General features: G+C 41.5%; 1 protein-coding gene across 2 annotated transcripts in view; it reads left to right on the forward strand.

The window, feature by feature from the left end:
- Nucleotides 1-568: 568 nt before the first annotated feature.
- The window catches only part of lamb1b (laminin, beta 1b), a 33,167-nt gene continuing 20,651 nt past the window's right edge, over nt 569-13,084 (forward strand). The window contains exons 1-7 of one of the 2 annotated variants that reach the window (XM_086146587.1): nt 569-699; nt 1,158-1,339; nt 6,455-6,590; nt 9,857-9,930; nt 10,817-11,005; nt 11,105-11,168; nt 12,101-12,303. In XM_086146587.1, coding sequence (XP_086002713.1) covers nt 666-699; nt 1,158-1,339; nt 6,455-6,590; nt 9,857-9,930; nt 10,817-11,005; nt 11,105-11,168; nt 12,101-12,303 — 882 coding nt within the window. In that variant the 5' untranslated portion in view covers nt 569-665. The remainder of the gene's footprint in view (nt 700-1,157; nt 1,340-6,454; nt 6,591-9,856; nt 9,931-10,816; nt 11,006-11,104; nt 11,169-12,100; nt 12,304-13,084) is intronic. The other variant, XM_086146588.1, reaches the window with a different exon arrangement.

The raw sequence follows: 13,084 nt of genomic DNA on the forward strand, positions 1-13,084 counted from the left end.
ATGTTGAGGTTCTCTTTGGGAGTGACCAGGATGGATAGGATCAGGAATGAGTCTATCAGAGGAACATCATATGTTAGATGTTTTGGACAGAAAGTCAGAGGAGCCAGACTGAGATGGTTGGGTCATGTACAGAAGAGGGATGGTGAATATATTGGTAGACAGATGCTGGAATTGGAGCTGCCAGGCAGGAGGTCTCGAGGAAGACCAAAGAGGAGATTTAAGGACGTAGTGATAGCGGATATGAAGGTCGTTGGTGTGAGAGAGGAGGATACAGAGAATAAGGTTAGATGGAGAAAGTTGATTTGCTGTGGCGACCCCTGAAGGGAAAAGCCGAAAGAAGTGGAAGAAGAAGAAGAAGAAGAAGAAGAAGACCATTCATGATGAGGCATGGTGTAGTACCAACTATGACCAGTAGGGGGCGCCAATGAGTTGCTTCTAGCGGCTGGGTGGAGTTGGTCGGTGGGATGCGGATTTTGGGCTGGGTGGGGGGGTGGAGGATTTAGAAAAAAAAAAATAGAAAACGAAAACACTCCCTGTGACTTTTACAACTTCACACTCACCTAACACACACAGGCGCAGGCACAAACACGCACACACGCACACACACTCGCTCCTCCGGAGAAGACCGCTTCACTCGTCCGGCCGTCAATGCTGCCTGGTCGGAGATGACGCTTCTAATCTACTTTTTTACAACTTTAGGTAAGTTTTTTTTTTTAAATATATGAATCTAAATCACAGCAGTTGCGTTTTTCTCAAGAAAAGAACGCACGTTTTCAACTCTTTGTTGACTTCTTTCCCGTAAAAATGTTGACGCTCATCCCTCCAACAACAAGTCATGTAATCGGAACCATATGCAGTTTATTATTCGCCGTTTCCGAAAAGACCCACGCACACACACGCGTACGCGTGTGTGTGCGCACACACACACACACACACACACACACACACACACACCACGGAGAAACGAAAAGGTGAGAAGAGGTGAGGCTGCTGGATGTTGCGGGGTCCGCGCAATTTAATGGTGTCACCTATTGTGTGCATGCATTTGTGTGTGTGTGTGTGTGTGTGTGTGTGTGTGTGTGTGTGTGTGTGTGTGTGTGTGTGTGTGTGTGTGTGTGTGTGTGTGTGTGTGTGTGTGTGTGTGTGTGTCCTACCAGCAGCGGTGGTCCAGTGGTTCCCTGTCCGCACGCAGGAGCCGGAATTCGGGGATGTGTGCACGGAGGGGAGCTGCTACCCTGCAACCGGTGACCTTCTGATCGGCAGGGCGCACAAACTGAGTTCCTCCTCCACCTGCGGCCTGGAAGAACCAGAAACCTTCTGCATCGTCGGCCACTTGGAGGTAAGGAGGTCCCCTGGTCTGGATCCAAACTCCTTAAAATGAACAGAAAAGCAAACGGGTATGCAGTGAGCAAGGAAATGTTGCCTTTTTTACCGGAAACCTCAGGCAAACCCCTGCTCGGCATGGGCGGCCTTCTGTCTCGACCAGTTGGAGTAGACTAGACAGCGCAAGAGAATAAAGATAACGACAATGATAATAGGAATTATTCTTTTTTTTTTAATTATATAGCAATATTACTGCTACTGCTATAAGATATGATAATACTTCATTGATCCCCATTTGGGGAAATTCAAGTGGCACATTAGCACAAGGCAAGAGGACAGCTTTTAAAAGCATTAAATCAACAGGGACGATAGAAAAAGGCTTGGAAAAGTAGATTTAAAAAAAAAAGAAAAAAAAACTGCAAAGTTCTACTACTACAACTACTAATGATACTATAATAAGAGCGATAATTATCATTCTTGTTCTTATAATTAGCAGACTGCTCTTTTACTTATATTGCATTTATTTTTATTGTTTCTTTTAAATGTGTATTTTGTTTGTATGTATATGTTTGTAGTGAGTGTTGAATAAGGCACCTTAAATAAAATGTAATAATTATTATTTTCATTGTTATTAATTTAACGATACTACTGCTAGTAATGATAAATTAATAACAACAACAACAAAACCAACAACAACAATAATAATAAAAATAATAATAATGACAATAATAATAACAACAACAACAATAATAATAATGATAATAATAATAACAACAACAATAAAAATAATAATAAAAATAATAATGCCAAAGGAATTCATCCTTTTAGTCGTCTGTAGATATTGAAAAATGTGATACTGCCTGTTGTACTCAATGAGCTCTGGTTCCGCTCTTGAACTCAAGAAGATAGAGATAGTGGTGCCATTGTTTGACCCAGAAAAAAAGGAAGATCTGACTAAACAGAAAGCGGGGGATGGGAGTGGGGGGGGGTTCCATCCGGAGGCGTCAGGAGGTTTTATCTCCTCCGTGCCAAAACACTTAAAGGAAAGAAGGCTGGAAAATAAAAACTTGAAATAAACCAATAAATCGCAACATATTCTGCTCTCATGAAATGGTAACAAATAAAAAGCAAGTAACTTCCTGGGTGATGAAACAACTTGGAACAGACGTGCGATTGCCTTGTTTTCAGAACAAAAACAAGTCTTTTTTGTTCGCCAAAACACAATTCTGCGGTACATTAACTTACGATGTGTCAACGTCAGCTGGTTCGACGGCCCTCGCTGCAAAAGGGGAGAAATAGCGATGCCATCGCCAATATGAATGAGGGTAGAAAGACATGGGATTCATTAAGGGTTTGGCTCTTTTCCACCTTAAAATGTGAAGGGGATTTTCTGGTCATTTGTAAAAGTCCAGATAATTATGAAAAACGGCTGTTTTTTCAGTATCAGCTCTCAAAGATGGATCAGACCAATGCTTTGGGAGGGTTTGATGACCAATTTTGGATATTGATCCCCTTTACGTATGAGGTTCAGGGTTCACGAGCGGATTGTGAACGCACAAAGTAAGGCCGAAACTGGCGAATCTTTGAAAAACCTTCTTTCTTTTTTATACAAGCACCTCCTTTCCCGGGAAACAACACGTTTTAATGGTAAAGAACTCTCCAATTGTACCGTGAGTTCGTGGCTAAGAAATCGATGGCGGATTTCCACGTGTTTTACGTTTTAAGTTGTAAAGATGGTCTCAAGTTCACATTAAACTAGATATTTTAAGTTAAACATTACTAACTTATAACGTCTGACAATACACCAACTTGTTCTGTTGTTGCAAAGTTTCACCGGAGATATTTTCACTGCCGTTGGGAACAGCACACGACATCATAAATATTTAAACGCTAATTTTCCCTGTAGACTTTTAGTGACGTGACAAAAAGGTTAAATGTCAGCTACATTCAATGGATAAACAAAATTTTTACCTTATTTCTATGTAGCGCTAGAAATATTATATTCCACAATTATTCAAATACTTTTTAGGGTCAACTTGACCTAAATGCTAATGTTGTAGCGTGCTAACCTGATCTAAAAATGTTAACAGAGATAGGCAGCTTATACTCAGAACTGGGCCATTTATAAAGATAAACAGGACTTAAAATATTGTAACTTTATCTGCATCTTCTTTCTTCTGTACTTATTTCTATGTGGCTCTTGATATGTTAAATATCACAATGTAAAATACTTTAAAGGTCTACTTTAGTTGAATGCTAATGTTGTCAGCATGCTAACATGATATGACCACATTAACATAGATAGGGAGTTCATTTTCATAATGTAGCTTCTTCAAAACAAAAACTTAGCATAAAAGAAATATAACTATCATTCTGATTATACAATAATTACAAAACAAGACATTGTATTTCTAAAGAAAAATTGAATTCTTAGTATAGTTATAATAACTTTTAACATCTGACAACACACAAACTTGTTCAGTTGTTGCAGTTTCACCGGAAATATTTATTTTTTGATATAACTTTTTCTGCATCTTTTTTCTTCTGTACTTATTTCTATGTGGCTCTTAAAAATCACAATGACTCAAATACTCTTAAGGGTCTACTTGAATGCTAGTGTTGTTAGCATGCTAACATGATATAACCACACTAACATAGATAGGGATTTTATTTTCAAAACGTAGCTTCTTCTAAACAAAAACTAAGCATAAAAGTAATATAACTTTATCATTCTGATAATACAGTAATTACAAAAAAGACTAAAGAAAAACTGAATTGTTAGTATCAGTCACAATGACTCAAATACTTTGAAGGGTCTACTTTAGTTGAATGCTAATGTTGTTAGCATGCTAATATGGAAACTGGAAACATGAAGTGTGCCCCATTCTCCTAGGCCGAAAATCCGCCCGTTTACTTTCTTGGACGTTTTTACTGCGAGGAAAGCGGACGAGTGTCGAGGCGTCGGTGTCTCGGCCCTCACGTGGGCTCGTGCACATGTTCAGCATCTGCCCTCCGTCTCGCGGCGTGGGAGTGCAGACATTTCCCTCCACAATAAAAGCGCTGTGTTGCTCACAATCCCCGGCTTGTCTGCGTTTGCAGACTACGAGAGGGATATTGTCCCCTTTTTTTTTTTTTTTTCTTTTTTATCAAACTCCCTTTGGCCGGCTCCGCCGCCTGAATGGCGTCCTTATTAAATCACACTGTGGGGTCTTTCTGAGACGAAGGATGAGCACAGTCTTCAAGTATGAGCTTTAAAATGAGAGGTCAGCCCTCTCTTCTTCTTCTTCTTCTTCTTCCTCTCTTTTTTTTTTTTTTTTTTCAAACAAATAGCTCTAAGTGGAGACGCAGGCTCACCTTACGGCTCAGAAAATCGGTGAAATCGAGAGCTTTGTTTATCGTCACGCCGCGGTGTTTCGCGTGTGTGCGAAAAGAGCCGTGGCCTCTGCGCCAAAAAACATCTGGCTGGCGGCGAGCAACCCCCGCTGTTAACAAAAGGCAGCGATTCCTTTTTTTATTTCCTTAAACAGAGCCAGAACAGGCTGACAGGATGTTCTGTGCATCGTTCAGTCTCCCAGGATCGTTTACCGTGGATTTGAATCGGCGCCGCAGAAGTAAACACTTCCACTTGAACCCCTTCCAGTCTTTCTCGCGGATCTTTAAAGCAGTTTCTCTCCCTGCTGGGACTGGTTTGGGCCGAAGGGGGGCCAGGAGGTCCGGGTCGAGCCCGGAGGAAACCGATTCTTCACAGATCCGGCTAATATACCGTCCCGCTGTGGCTGAAGCGGGAAGAGAAAATGCTACCGTTGGAAATCGAAAGTCGTCTCGGACTGAATTCCTCGCATCACATGCTGAAACCCCTTTACTAACTACTAACAACCCTGATGGTTATTTAACCTGTTTTATGAGTAAAAATTACCACTTCCTTCCTCTTCCTCTCAAGCCTCTCATTTTATCATGTTAGGACAGGGGTGCTCACACTTTTTGAGCATGCCAGCTACTTATAAAAATGCCCAAGTCAAAATGATCTACCCATAACAAAAATGCAAAATCTTCATATGTATAATGTATGTTGATGAACCTTGCATAACCGCATGAGCCAATAATGCACAACATAAAATAATCATGTACATTTTTTGGCATTACCCAATGCTTCGGTCACGTCTTTCGCTTTTTAAGTACGAAAAGCGACCGCTGTCCGGACAACTGGGATTTTGGTTCCTTCACCTTTCTCTTTCTCTGCTCGCTTTTCGGCGGGATGTCCGTATCGTATTTTTCAAGAACGGTCGGAAAACGTCGCCCCACATTACCCTTCTTTGGTATTGCGATGATAAACCGTCAGATGAGGCGAACGCACTTCGAAAATGTCAACGTGAAAAAAAAAGTCCTCCTCCAATAGTCATTTTGTACTCTTCCTTAAGTTTAATAGAAAAAAAAACACAGGTCGTGCAATTGTTTGTGCTTGTGCAGTGACCTAAATGTCAGAAAAAAGAAGATGTCATCTGACTGGCTGCCCTGTATATAAATCAAGTGACAAGATGGATGATAGGCTGACGTCTATTTTTTTTTTATGTCGTGTGATCTTCCATTGCTACCTTTGCGATCGACCGGTAGATCGCGATCGACGTATTGAGCACCCTTGTGTTTGGAAAATCTATTCACGTAGAAGCCACCAACTCGCAGGCATTACATTACCTTTCTTCTTACATCAATAAGAATAAGAATAAGAATAAGAATAAGAATAACTTTATATATCCTGAAGGATGTTGTTGCGCCAGGGTTACAAGAAAAATATAACAATAATAAATAATAGTGGAAAATAGTATAAACAGTAAAAAAAAAAAAAAAAAAAATCTGTATCCAAGTTAAGTTGTTTTCTTTTTAATCAAAACCCTGACTGGTTATCTATTTTGTTTTGCTATTAAAAGCATTAATCCAATGAGTTATTCACTCAGCGTCACCTTTTCGCTACCGTTTCCCTCGGCAACGGCCCCTTGACCCCTCCATCCCCTGCATGACTGTATTCAATAGAGTAATAACTTGAGTTTTACCGGTCCCTGCCTACACTTGTAAACATCTGTCCGCTTCAAACGCAGGAAGCGATGTGTGTAACCACCCGTCTTCTGCCCGGCAGGAGGAGAAGAAATGTTTCGTGTGCGACTCGCGGAAGACGTACGACGAGGAGAGGAACCCCGTCAGCCACGCCATCGAGAACGTGGTCACCACCTTCGCGCCCAACCGCCTGAAGACCTGGTGGCAGTCGGTCAACGGTGAGTGACGGGCGGGGCGTGTGAGCAAAGCGCCGAGCGGATTCTCACGTGCATCCGGTGTAATGACTAGACGGGGTAGATCACAGGGTCGCGCGGTGCAAGCGGTCGCCGCAAAGCGAGGGGGCGGAGCTTACAGGTGTGCAGAGAAGAACAGGTGTGCTGAGGGGAAACAGATGTGTGTCATCACTCGAACACACACACACACACGCAGGGATTTTTAAAGTACGGAAAGGAGGAAGCGTGTAATGAGACGGTGGCGGTTTATATTGGCGGGGAAAAGAGTTTTGATGACTCCAGTCATCAAAGAGAGGGAATTCACCACCGAGCTACAAAAGTTACAGAATTAAAGTGTTCCTATGTCGGAGTCAACGTAGGAAAAAATGTAAATCTTGTTAACAGGTATTATTATCAATCAGACTCCCGCTGCTTTTGACTTAACTTGACGAAAACAATGTGATAAATACTCACTTTTTGATTTTTTTTTGTGTGAAATAAACAGGTACAACAGTCAACAGGCACAAGAATGACTCAAACTTTCTGCTAGTTTGTTCTTAAAAAAATGAGGAATTTCATATAATTTTCATCTAATTAAGTTTTATGAGCTGGTTATGAATTTGAAAAATGGTCAAATTTCGAGGTACTTGTTGCTAGCTGTTGCTTTAAAAAAAAATCATTGAATGTCTTTTTTTTTTATATATTGTTTGATTGTTTTTAGGTGTTTACTTGATGTTTTTTATATGGTTTCACAATGATTTTTCAGAAATTTCTCATAAACATTCAAGCCAATTTTAAGAAAATTGTTTGAGTTTTTTTTTTTTTTAGTTAACCCTTGTGTTGTCTTGCGGGTCAAAAGTGACCCACTACCATGTTTAGCTGTTGAAAAAACACCTTAACCTATTTTTTTCCAACTTAAAATTTTATGACTTTTCATAAAGAGACCCCATAATTAGAAAAAGTGATACTTCTTTTTTGTTTATGTTTCCATGTGGGCTGTACACCACTGGGGGTACAAAGATTGTCTTACGGGTCATTTTTGACCCGTAGGACAAGGGGAGTAAACACAATGTTAAGATCGCACGAGGGTTAATTATATTTAGAATTTTTGTTAGGTACTTTCCTACTTCTTGAAAAAAAAATAGCATGGGGTATAACGTTCTAATATTTTGTAATTTTGTCATGTTCCCAGTCAAAACCCCAAACTGAAACAAAGAGAAACCCAGATATGCACCATTTAACACGGAGTAGAACAATCTAACAGCTGCATTTACCACTAATATCATCACAAATACGGGTTTGTGCATCATATATTCCCAATTACTTATTAGCAGATGCAGTTGCAGATGTGCAATATGTGTATGTGTGTGCAGACGTGCGTGCACACGTGTGTGTGTGTATGCGAAAATCAAGAATCCCCATTACCGCATTCTTCCTGTGAGCCAGAAGAAATCACATTACAAGTGGCTCTTGTTGGTCGTTTGCGTCTGTGCACGCACACCCTGTTCCCGCAGAACTGTGGGAATCTCTCGGAGGTGTGAGTCATCGGGGGGGTGGATGGAGGACCGGGGGGTTGCAGATGGATCCCAATCGGCAGGAAGCTGTAGACACACGATAGCTTCGCGCGGGATTTCCCAATTTCCTGGCCGTAGTTCATTTAAGTTTCTGAGCCTTGATGGGATCCGCCCCTACGTTAGTTTGTTTCCAATGGCGGATTTCCACGTGTTTTAAATTTTCAAGATAGTCTCAAGTTCAGATATTTTAAAGTTTAACATTACGAACTTATAATGTCTGACAACACACGAAGTTGTTCCATTGTTGCAAAGTTTCACTGGAAATGTTTTCACTGCCTTTGGGAACAGCACATGACTTCATATAATATTTAAACGCTAATTTTCCCCAGTAGACTTTAAGTGACAAAAAGGTTAAATGTCAGCTATATTCAATGGATAAACAAATTTTTTACCTTATTTCTGTGTAGCTCTTGAAATATTATATTTCACAATTACTCAAATACTTTTTACGGGCCAACTTGTGCTAAATGCTAATGTTGTAGCACGCTTACCTGACGTGAAAACATTAACAGAGATAAGCAGGATATTCTCAGAACTGGGCCTTTTGTAAAGATAAACAGGACTTAAAATATTATAACTTTGTCTGCCTCTTCTCTCTTCTGTAATTATTTCTATGTGGCTCTTGATATGTTATAAATCACAATGACTCAAATACTTTCAAGGCTCTACTTTAGTTGAATGCTAATGTTGTTAGCATGCTAACATGATATGACCACACTAACATAGATAGGTAGTTTATTTTCAGAACTGGGCCATTTATAAAGATAAACAGTACTTAACAAGATTATAACTTTATCTGCATCTTCTTTCTTCTGTACTTATTTCTATGTGGCCCTTGATATGTTATAAATCACAATGACTCAAATACTTTTAAGGGTCTACTTTAGTTGAATGCTAATGTTGTTAGCATGCTAACATGATATGACCACGCTAACATAGATAGGCAGTTTATTTTCAAAATGTAGCTTCTTCTAAACAAAAACCTACCATAAGAAAAATATTACTTTATCATTTTGATTATACAATAATTACAAAAAAAGACATCGTAATTCTAAAGAAAAATTGAATTGTTAGTATCAGTGGAACTTGTGCGGCTGAATGACCCAGAAGCAGACCACATGAAACTCTTTACAACACTTCCTGTGGTAAACAATTAAAGAATATAATATATCGTGCAGTCTTTAACTTGAACAAAAATGTAAACTTAAACAAAAGCAAGACAACTAAAACTATTTAGTAAATAGTTAAGATGAGCAATCCCGTGAACTCGTGCTGTGTCGTACTTCATCTCGCTAATGTTTGCTTATTATTATTGGGAGGACTTTGGATAAACATCTCTATTATCCAGCTAACAAAAAGTCTGTTATCAAATATGATATGACTTTGCCTCCCCCTCGCCAAAATGTCTTGGTTGTACAGCTGCGAATGTGACGTCCGTCTGGTCTGGGAGGTCATTCGACGCGACGTCATCGCTCTTAACTCATTAATCCAATTCACTAAATCACATTTGGGAACCATTTCCAGCGCTGAAGTTAATGACGTGTTACAAAGCTAATTAGATTCGGCTGCCGCGGTGACCCAGATGCCCGAAATGTTTCTTGATTTTTCTCCGAAAGCGTGTGAGAAAGTCTATCGGTGTTGATTTTCGCTGTTTTTCTAAAGGGCTTCACAAGTTATTGTTCATTTCCTGTGTTTCAGGTGTGGAGAATGTGACCATCCAGCTGGACTTGGAGGCCGAGTTTCATTTCACACACCTTATCATGACCTTCAAGGTGCCTGTTCTAACACACACACACACACGCGCGCATGTATCGCATAAACTGGCCCACGGTGTCATGATAAACAGCTGCGCCCCAAGGAATGCGGATAATGGTAACGGTCTCCCCGGAGAGCGGTGGGAAGAAAGGAAGGATGGCTGAGTTTCAGGCGACGCGGTTTAAAAAACAGAACGATATCGCTGGTTCTCGTCAGTGCGTCTGGCTGTGACGACGGCCATCTGGATCCGCGAAAACCCGGCAACCACCACACATCGCATCCCTGTCAAAACACACACCTTCCATGCGTATCCTGTTATGGGTGAGAGCTAGCTCAAATAAGCTCCATGACTTATATTTTCTAAAAACATTCAACCGGACCATTCACACCGTCGTGTGAATATTCAAACGCAGAAAAAGAAACATGGGAATTTCTCAGCAGTTTTCCCAACTATTGATTCTACATCGATCAACATCGCAACTCGGCTAGACCGTTTTCCCATCACCCGAAGAATTTTCCGATAATCGAACGATCATTAACCCCGAGTGTCGACCAAAAAACGCAGAACAGTAAAGGATCATCGAGCCATCTTTTGGTGACCCGCTTCGACCTGACCGTTCCAGACAATATTTAACTCTAACATCTTAATCTTTTCCTGTAATCGGTCCTCGGTGTACCTTGCCTCCCGCCCAATGACAGCTGGGATAGACTCCACCCAGACCCTAAATGTGGGATAAACGGTTTGAAAAAAATGAATCGTAATTCTGTCCAGAATATTACAACTCGCCTTGAGATCTCACTGGCCCAACTGAAATCTTCGTAAATGTCGTAGTATTAAGTCGTACCCAAAAGGCCGGTCTTGTCAGTTGACGGCAAACATGAACTGTGTCTCCGAATCTCCAGACGTTCCGGCCGGCCGCCATGGTGATCGAGCGTTCCCTGGATTACGGGACAACCTGGCAGGTGTATCGCTATTTCGCCCATGACTGCAAGGCCTCCTTCCCCGGCGTGTCCTCCGGCGCCATGGTCAAAGTGGACGAGATCATCTGCGACTCGCGCTACTCCGACATTGAGCCGTCCACAGAGGGAGAAGTGGGTTTCCGTCATCTTCCTCCGGAACTTTACATTTAACAAACGACAATTATACGGCTGACATGGATTTTTCTTTTTTTTAAAATCCCCCTCCCCCAGGTGATATTTCGGGTTCTGGACCCCGCCTTTGAGATCGAGGACCCCTACAGCCTGAGGATACAGAGTAAGCAGCTTTTAACAGCTACATGTATAATATTTTTTCATTTTTGTGCACTCCTTATCTTTCACTTGTAACTTATGACACTTTATAGTTTATTTATATTTCTTATTCTCCCTTTTTTTTTTACTGTTTATACAATTTTCTACTATTATTTATTATTGTTATATTTTTCTTGTACTCTGGCACAACAATTTCCCTCTGGATAAATTAAGTTGTTCCTAAATTTTTTCCTCACTCTCATCCCAGCACAATTACGCTCTATCACTCCTAGCGCCTCCCCACAGGCGTCACAAGAAAAAAAAAAAAGACATTTATCAACCCCTCGGATTTGTTTGTTTTTGCCTTTTTTTTTTCCCCGGGTTCGCTGAGACGAAACTGTCCAGGCTACGGGAAAAAGGGGGGTTGGGTATCTGACGAGCCAACTCACAATCCCTGAGACAAATAACAAATCTGTTACATCTGGTGATGAGTCACCTGAGGAAATGAACAAAATTAATGCTGTTTTTATTTTGGCGCCATCAAACTTAGATAAATTCACAGATCCTTAATGTGATGTTAAGATATCGGCGGTTTCTGGCCTGAGTTTACCTACGTTGAGCGATGAAGTGCAAACTTCGGTTGCCGTCGAATAGATTAGAATGAAGGCAGACGGGACGGAGAGTTTCGGACAGGAAGAGCGAGGTGGAATTTCACATGTGGAAGCCACTCGGTCTTTGTACAAACACCATCCATCCAGACTTACACACACTTCACGTACACACACACACACATACAAAGAGGCTTCATTTTAGGTGGAGGGTGTGTGGGCGTAGCACCTGCGGCACGTCCGACGAGATTTTCAGATTAAACGCCGGATATTCAGGGATGTGATGTCAGCTTCAAATTTTATTTATTCTGCTACGCCGACGTCTCAAGAACCCTGTCGCCTTCCGCAGACATGCTGAAGATCACGAACCTCCGGGTGAAGTTCATGAAGCTCCACACGCTCGGCGACAATCTGCTTGACTCCCGACCCGAAGTGACCGAGAAGTACTACTACGCCCTCTACGACATGGTTGTCCGCGGCAACTGCTTCTGCTACGGACACGCCTCTGAGTGTGCGCCCATGGATGGGGCCTCCACGGGGGTTGAGGGGATGGTACGTGTCCATATCGTGCAGCTTTTTTTTTTTTTGGAACAGATGGAGGATGTTGTACTCTTAAGTAGACTACCTCCCCCTCAAACTAACTTCGCTTGGGAGTTAGTTGTAAAAGAAGTTGTAAAACTGCTGAGGCGTGTGCCGGCGGCCACGTATTCGTGAAGTGAATCGACCTCCCCGGAGCTACATGGACGCAGGAGTCTCACGAGCCGCGGGGTTTCCTGGGCTCGTTTGGCCAGGGATTGGCAAATTAAACATTAATTTGATTTATGTCTGCAGAGGAGTGCGCTCAGCCAGGCAGAGAGGGTGAAACATCTGCCAGTATTTGGTTTTCTGGAGTTTCCAAGCTTGAACATTAGCAGTTAACCTAAAAGAACTAGCTGAGGTAGCGAACCGTAGCATATTTGGAGTTAGCATACGTCTTCAATGATGTGCCTGTTAGTAGAGCACGAGACCCTTAATCTCGAGGTCATGGTTTTGAGGCCCAACTTAGGCGCTGTGACATTTTAATAATAATTTAAACTTTATTAACCTCCGTGGAGAAATCCATTCTCTGCAATTAATCCATGAGCCATGAGCAGTCGGCCGGTAATGTAATGAATGTAATGTAACACAGTCTCCTGCACCACGCCGCCCCAGACTGTGTTGTGACAAAAAATGCCCAAAACTTTCAAGTAATTATTCTCCTGTTAGATATCTTTATTTATTTTTTTGGGTTGGGACACTGCATGTTAACGAACACACATGAGACATGCATGTAAACACACCACTCCGGATTGTA

The sequence above is a fragment of the Fistularia commersonii genome, chromosome 5 (genome assembly GCF_037954325.1).
Source record: "Fistularia commersonii isolate RoL2024-O1a breed Wild chromosome 5, RoL_Fcom_v1.0, whole genome shotgun sequence".
In the NCBI taxonomy this organism is placed as follows: domain Eukaryota; kingdom Metazoa; phylum Chordata; class Actinopteri; order Syngnathiformes; family Fistulariidae; genus Fistularia; species Fistularia commersonii.